The 8,362-nt window shown below is 43.5% G+C and overlaps 1 protein-coding gene across 1 annotated transcript; it reads left to right on the forward strand.

Annotated features, from left to right (window-relative positions):
• The first annotated feature begins 5,751 nt into the window (after positions 1-5,751).
• Positions 5,752-8,104, forward strand: LOC147420917 (uncharacterized). The gene is made up of 2 exons (XM_086504846.1): positions 5,752-7,744; positions 7,846-8,104. The coding sequence occupies exon 1, from the start codon at positions 7,100-7,102 to the stop codon at positions 7,562-7,564; it is 465 nt and encodes a 154-aa protein (XP_086360972.1). The 5' UTR covers positions 5,752-7,099; the 3' UTR covers positions 7,565-7,744; positions 7,846-8,104.
• Positions 8,105-8,362: the final 258 nt, after the last annotated feature.

Below are 8,362 nucleotides of genomic sequence, written 5' to 3' on the forward strand. Positions count from 1 at the left end.
CACTTTCTTTTATTGGATTTGGCTATGGGTTTGTTGTTGTCTTGTTTGCTTGTAGTCGTCCCAGCCTCAATTGGGAAGCACGTGAGCCTTGAAGAGTGTTTAGAGGTGACTTCTCTTGTTGTCTTCCCCAGACAGCCTCAAATTTGGTGCCCTCACTGAGGCCAACTTGTGTATATTTTTGTCTACGTTCAACCTTTAAAATAGTCAATTAGTTTGCATGAATCACCAGAATTTGTATGATCCTTTCATTTGCATTGCAAGGCAAAAGGTACACATCATTGTTAGTACTATGTTGCAATTTCAACGTGTAATTTGTAGAGGTTTAGGTCCTCTTAGGTTTGCCAAAATCTGAGTTACGGGACTTTCCCAATATCTTCTAAAAAAACCCTCATCTAGCTGGTCATTGGGCTAGTTGAGACTATATATATATATATATATATATATATATATATATATATATATATATATATATATATATATATATATATATATATATAGAGAGAGAGAGAGAGAGAGAGAGAGAGAGAGAGAGAGAGAGAGAGAGGCCCATTCTTGGATAAATATTTTATTGGATATAGGGCCTAAATATAAGGTTTTTTTCGTAAATACTTATACCTAGGTATGTGTTTTATTAGACATATGTATACTTTATGTCATCCTCTCGCACCATAAGTATGTTTTTTTCAAATATGTACATCTTCTAACCTCATAAAATACTTTCTTCTTTTATACAAATCACCCCCACATTTCCATCCTCACCTTTGTGAAAACAAAAAAATTGTTTCTACTCTCTAAGTCACTTTTATTATATAATTTCTATTTAGTTGCATACTTTTTCCTCTTTCACCCAAAATAATACAAAAGAGGGACCACATCATATGATTCCAATATCTTTTTTCATATCAATAACTCTTCCATATATTTTTTATTTTGTACTCATAATTCAAACACCATGTGCTCATTAGGCTAAAGTCTATGAATAGTCCATACACTAGTTCCACCATGTGTATATCCTCCTCCATGCATATGTAAAGATGACTTGGATTCTTTGTATCATGATATGACTCATGGAGGGGCTCACTCTTTGATGCATTGTTCAAATTCCACAAACAGGGGGCAACTGAAGACTTTTGCGATCAAGAAAAAACAGACATTTTGGTGAGATTTTTGGCACCTATCTCCACTCGGAATTTGAGGAAGTGACAAACCGACAAAATGTAGCCCACAAGCTGAATAATTACCTCAACGTTTTTCATAATTTTTGGAGCTACCATCAGTGAGATATGAATTTTATGGTGGAACCCAGTCTGCCCACTTTTTCTCACAAATCACCCCTAGTCTTCTCTCACCTTCTTTCACACTTTTACACATACACACACACACACACTCAATCCTCTCCATAAATCACTCAATAAACTTCTATGGTTTTTTTCACTCTCTTCACTACTAGCCTCCCCTCTCACCTCCATTACCTCTCATATGAACTCTACATGTATATACACCATATCTATGTCTCTCTCTATTACCTCTAAATCATAATTTCATCTTACCTCCTCTCTATGTACATAAAATTCAGCATGTAGTCCATGCTTAACCTCTCCAAGCTTGGGAAATCTCATCACGGAATCGTCATTTTCATAATTGGTGATCGACATCCGCAACAAACGCGTAAAGAAAAGGAGAAAAGGAAGAAGAGGATTCGCAATCATTCTTGACAATCTACACAAGGTAGGTCCAAGCTTCTTCAAGGCTTCACCATCTCAAGGATTCCCACTGCACTCAATATCACATTTTAACATCAAACTAATTCTATCCATTGTAAATTGTAACACTAACATTTTAGTGATTACTAACACTAACCACTAACCTTGTTGTAAAAAATGCACCCTCTAATATCCACTAACTGCACCCTCTAATATCCACTAAAGTAGGAACTCCCAAGGTATTCACTCAAACCTCTCTTCTTTCAACCTCAATAATTCTCATGTGACTCAAAGGATAAGAGAGAGACACTCTCATCTGAAATTCAAAAACAAATCATAATCCATCTTTCTCTTTATAAAATTGATTTGGCTTGATCATAATCCGAGCTTTCAAAAACCTATAAATAGAGCCCTTCTCTTCTCTGTAACAAGAGATCCATTGCATACATAACATAGCACTCTCCAATTCTAGTTGTGCGAGCAGATTGTAAGCTTTGAGAGCTCTCTATCACATTATACTCATATGTGCATAGAGATGCTTTGAGGCTATTGAGAGGAATTGAGTGATACCCTACTCTCCATCACATTTGTAGCTTCCACAAAATTATGAATAAGATTGATAGTTTGGGGTGAAATTGTGTATAACGGCTATGACTCTTCTCTCTAAAATCACCTTGGAAAGTTGACCCAATGGCTTGTATAAGTGAACTTTTCCTCAAGATTATGTCTACCCTTTCATGCTTTGTGGTTTTAAGGGGCTTATTGGATTGTTTGCCTAGGATAAATTCTAAGAGGTTGATACGGTGAGAGGGCTCCCGTAATCCTAAGACAATGGTATAATGACAATAAGATCAAGCCTTATGTTGTCTCTCTAATTTTTCTAAGCTTGGAAGCATCTAATGTTTTAGGCCAGGATCTAGTTGTCCAAGTTGATTTGTACTCTCTTTTAAATCCCTACGGTTGTGAAGGACTGTGTTTGGTGTGTGTGTGTGGAAATTTTGCATTCCTCTCTTTGTATGTTTGAATACATACTATTTGCTTCCCAGTTTGCATCCATAACTAGGTGATGCCCCTTTATTTTGTTGGGTTTGACTGTGGGTTTCTTGTTGTCTTGTGTGCTTGTAATCGCCTCAGGCTTTCCTCCAGTGTACCTCTTGTATATATGTCTATGGTTGGATAGCACACGTTTTCCACAAAGGTTACTAGATAGCGATGTTTCTTTCCATGTCACACCATGTCGTGAGTGGTTCAACACATTTTCTAGTGGAAAACTTGGTTGCGCGCGACTTGTTAATGGTCCAACATGTGAAATAGAGGAAAAAAAAGAGATGTTTTTTTGTATTTTCCTAGTGGTGCATCGTATACACTACGGCATGTGTGTTATGTTCCTTAGCTGAGACAAAGCTTTGTCTCAGTGAGATAGCTAACAGATTTTGGATGTCACATACTGTTTAGAGAGCAGTCTTTCCAGATGCATTGAAGTTCATTAGTGATTGCTAGAGGAGCCCACAACGGCTTGGTATATCCTATGCATGTGTCTGAGGTTTGAGATGCCATAGTCTCGATTTTGTTGCTGGCATGCGATGAGCCAGAGACGAGATGTGTCTTCTTCACAGGTGACATCGACCATGCTCACGAGACAGAGCATTTAGTTGTGCAAGACATGCTAGTGGACTCTGTAGAGACAGAGATTGATCAGCAGTGCTCTAGTGAGACACAACAGGTGTTGTTAGAGTTTGTGTAGGCAGAGGTAGAGCAGTTCTTCTCCCTAGATCCACAAGCAGAGATGACAGACATGGAGTTCTTTGATATGCGCATGCTAGAAGCTGATGAGTTGATACCATGCTACATGGCAGCGTTCGAGCATCTCATGTACGACGTACTTGTGGCAAGGCCCGACCTAGCAGCTGTAGTGGGAGCATTTGCAGCAGGATTGTAAGTCGTACGGTGATTGACACTAGCATGATGCTTCATGGAGCTTTGCAGTCCATACAGAGTTGTCTGCGAGATGTTATAACATGGATACGCATACTCAACTACCACTAGAGCCTGCAAGGTTGCATATAGATTGACGGAGTGAGCCAGTGGGTATAGGTTGAGAGAGTCTCTCACCTAGTTTCTTGTAGATACTAGTAGTTTAGCTAGTAGGCCTCACTTATCAGTGCATCGCCTTTAAGTGGGATTTTGTTGGGATAAAGGCGATGCACCATTTCCCGAGGCTGGACGTTTGGTGTCCCACCTCCTGCCCATCGTGTGTACATACCCTTATTCTTTGTATATGAAGAATAAAGAGCTCCTCACTCACTACTTCTTGAGGTTTCTCCACCCACACTCTCATGATTCTCCTCTTCCCCGCACACACTACACCAGGTAGGCACACATGTGTGCGCACGTGCCCTCACAAAGAGCTTCGTCAATGTTTACCTCTGTAGGTAGTCGCATTGGGAGGGGGAAGAGAGAGAATTTGATGGGGGTTTTTCACAACACGAGAGAGAGAGAGAGAGAGAGAGAGAGAGAGAGACAGAGGGAGTTTGATATTTGTCGGGAGGGAGAGAAAGATAGATAGAGAGAGAGAGAGAGAGAGAGAGAGAGAGAGAATTTGAGAAAGAAAAAGAAAGAACTGCACCTCTGCATGGGGCGCCAGTGGATGAGAAGGAGAGAGGTATTGGATGTAGTGTGGTGCATGGCAAGTGAACGGTCTGTGGAGGCCGTAAAGAGAGTGAGGGAGTGAATCTTCATGGCATGCGATGACCTATTGCATGAGAGAGAGAGAGAGAGAGAGAGAGAGAGAGAGAGAGAGAGAGAAAGGTATGTTGGTGATTGAGAGGCACCACATGGTAAACAAAGGTGGTGGTTGGAAAGGTTCGTGCTATGACGAGTAGGCTTGTGGGCGGCGGTAGGCATGCAGAGTAGCTATAGTAGGTGGTTGGAGTTCGATTGCATGGGTAGTATTCGATTGAGTGAGAAGCAAAGATGAAAAAAGAACTACCAACGATTGCATGCGAGCTGGGGGGTGATGGTTTGCATGGTAAGGCACACATCTGCGCCATGAATTGAGGAGAAGAGAGAAGGAGTTATTGGATGGTCCCTGTAGAAAGAGAGAGAGAGAGAGAGATAGAGAATTAGAGAAGTGATGCATGTGCGGTGTAGGGTGAACCATTTGGAGGCTCGCACCAGTTGGAGCCGAAAAAAACTAAACTATTGCGGCGTTGTCAAATTTCCAGAGAGATAGCGTTATCAGTTGGCCGTTGGATCTACCAATGTTGTTGTGTGTCACTGTTGCCGACCATTCACCTTCTTGTGCCACCGTGTCGTGATGCAATTGGCAGATGGCCGTTCCTGTGCCCTTTTTATCATGCATCCCTGCATATGCCGTACCCAGCTCCTCTACACTTCACCTCGCCATGTAATGTCGGTAGTGGTTTGACGATATGGTTTCACTTCAACTACATTAGTCTATTTATATTATATATAAACTATTTTATCTATAATTTATATTGGAACTTCTGGTATCGTGCTAGTCAGATCTCTTTCAGGATAACAAATTACTGAAAGGCTAGGACTAAAAATACTCCACTTTTGACTTGGGGAGGTCTCCAACCAATGTGTTGAGGGGAATCTACAAAGACTCCCTCTAATGAGAGGCGAATGGAGAAACATGATAAAAGCAACAGAGTTTGCCATACTCTGATAATAACATGTATCACCACCTTTAAAGATGCAAAGAGCACATGAATCCCGTAGATACGTTTTTGGAAGCCAACAATGTTTTGTGCTAAATAAGCATGCTATACAAGCTCTTTGCATGAGTAGTCTTCTTACCTGCACATTACTGGGACACTACTATACCACTTTTGAAGGAGCATGCCACCCTTGCTACCGTTGTTTAATAAGAATCAAGGAAGACGCTCATGGCAAGCTGAAGTGAAAACTTCGGGGAATGAAAAGAGAAAAGAAAACCGGGGGGTTTGGGGGCCGGGGGGGGGGGGGGGGGGGGGGGGGGGGGGGGGGGGGGGGGGGGGGGGGGGGGGATTTTTGTGTCCTCGTACCCCTCTCTCTCTCTCTCTCTCTGTCGTGCCTCTCTATCTCTCTTTCTGCGAAGCATGAGGAGCATGAGTAGGCTGTCAAATGATGGTGCAGAGCAAAAGCTCGAGCATACATGGCTCTGGCCGACAGCGAGGAGAAGGCTAGGAAGCAGCAGATTGACAAGGAGAAGCGAGAGGCAGGTGTACGCCAAATGTTGATGAGGTGGGTGTGCTGTGCAGATCATTGTGGGTAATGCAAGGCACATTGCATAACGGCAAGACGTTAAGCAGTGGCAAGTGCATGTTGTCGGAGTCATCTACAAATGTGCACCATGGTATATTCATATTCAGAGACGAGTTGGAGATGGGGCAAGGGAACGGTGGGCAGCGGGTCTCAAGGTTTTTGACAGGACGGAAGGGTGCAGGTCGTTGAGACCCTCTTGAAAGTCAAGCAAGACATGCGTGCAAGCTGTTCGATGCTAGGGGAGAGTGTAGGTTATCACAGCAAAGCAAGGCACGGGATCGAGCGTGTAGAGCATTGGTACATCCTCCCTATATCTGACACCGCTATGGGAGGAGATAGGATCTACGGTCGGATGAGGAGAGAAAGTGCACGCTATACTTTTGCCAACCCAATGTGGGAGAATCTTGACGTCAAATTAATGAGTACCTTTTTTTAATTCTTCTTTGAGTACAATACAAATATATTCATGCCCACTTCAAAAGACTTGAGAGCCAATTTTACTTGAGAGCCAATTTTTTTTGGCCTGCCCAAAGGGCAAAGGTTATAACGATGCAATGTCTTTTTGTTGACTAAAATATTTTCCATTTATTTTGTTCATTTTTTGAATTTATATCAAGAACCACTATGTGGTATGATTAAACTAGTTGGAAAAGTGGGCACTCTCCGCACAAGATGGGTATCCTAGGAGGTTGGTGGAGGTAGGGATAAGGATTGGCCATGTGTAAACCGTCTATTGGCTTATCATTTGTGGAGGGAGTGATAAGACTCTTCTAGGGTTGAGAGAGGCATTATTAGTTCACTTTACGGCTGTTAGCTCTCAAGCTTGTAAGGGGGTAGGGGTAGGCAAGAAGCGCAAGCTGCCATGGCGTGCTGCACATTGTGGAGGACCATGAAGAAGCCTCTTGCAGCCCAACCCTTCGTGACGTGAAGCAGACGGAGTCTCTCTCTCTCTCTCTCTCTCTCTCTCTCTCTCTCTCTCTCTCTCTCTCTCTCTCTGTGTGTGTGTGTGTGTGTGTGTGTGTGTGTGTGTGTGTGTGTGTGTGTAGTTGTCTGCAAATCTGTCGTGCTGTTGTGCACTGAGTTGCACTTGTGGCGATGCCCCTGCCCCTGCGCCTGTGGTCCTGCCCATGCTTCTACCGCTGTGCTTCTGCACCTGCGGCCGTGTGTCTGCACCTGCGGCCCCTCCGGCTACGGCCTGGCTCTGCACCTGCGGCCGTGTCTCTACACCTGCGACGATGTGCCTGCAGCCCCTCCGGCTACGGCCTGCCTCTGCACCTGCGGTTGCATCTGCATCTGCTGCGCTCTCCCTGCGATTGCATCTGCATCTGAATCTGCTGCGCTCCCCCTGTAGTTGCATCTGCACCTGCTGCGCTCCCCCTGTGGCCTTGCACCTTCAGGCAGAATGGCCGCTGCGGCCCTTTATCTGTTCCTGCAGCGCTGCCCCTGCGGCCTTTAACTGCATCTATGTTTGCATAAGCACAACAGTGCCTTTCTTGTGGAAAAGCAAACCTTTTGAATATGTCGAGTATGGTGGGTGCCTTTGTTCCCGCGGACAGAGGTTTTTGGGCGCAGCGTCATGTCGGGTCTGGTGAAGCTTGGCGAGGAGGGGGCTCCGCCCACTGTGGCTGCCGGCCCGCGTATCCTCATCTTCTCATCTTAGTTGTCAATTGTCAGGCAGGCCAGCGAGTTTTTCCGCAGCATTAGCCGTTGCAGCGATGTCTTGAAGGTTTGCTAGGTTGCCGGGATGGTCCTGAGGAGGGCGGTGCATCCTCGTGAGTTTTCTAAATGCTTGGCGCCATGTTGGTTCTGTTATTTTGGATGCTTTTATGAGCATTATGAATACTTCTAACACTTCCATGTGGTATTTTTGCAGATGTTGGTGTGGTTGAATGATGGTACTTGGGAGGAAAATTCCTTATTGGAAGTAATTAAGTATGGTTATGTGACAGTTTATGTGTTGCATCAATTAAAACCTTTTAAAACCTTTGTGATGTGATGTACGTTACACTTTTGGTGTGGAAGGTTCATAATGTTAATGAAATGTTGGTTGCTTGGAAATGCTTGTTGTAGCTCGGGATGGGTTGGGCTGTAGTCGGAAATGCTTGTTGGGCTGAAGTCGGAAATGCTTGTTGTAGCCCGAGATGGGTCAATTGTTTATGACAATAATTGTGAAACTTAATTAATCTCTACTTTATGAAGATTGTAGATTATGTGTCGGTGTTTTGCATAGCTGAGAACAAGCAACATTATGGTTGCTCTTGTGTGTATATTTGTCAATGTGGGATAGGGTTTGTTCAAATTGAAGATTGTTATCAAGTTTATCTTATGCGCTTAGGGTATTCGTCAAGCTTTGTGCGTGTAGTTAAACAAATCAAGCTTGTATTTTTGTC

Source organism: Adiantum capillus-veneris, chromosome 28, assembly GCF_014529385.1.
Source record: "Adiantum capillus-veneris isolate H3 chromosome 28, ASM1452938v2, whole genome shotgun sequence".
NCBI classification, from domain to species: Eukaryota; Viridiplantae; Streptophyta; class Polypodiopsida; order Polypodiales; family Pteridaceae; genus Adiantum; species Adiantum capillus-veneris.

Excerpts from the sequence above, each read along its gene's own strand:
- LOC147420917 (XM_086504846.1), top strand. The coding sequence starts at position 7,100 with ATGCTTCTACCGCTGTGCTTCTGCACCTGCGGCCGTGTGTCTGCACCT.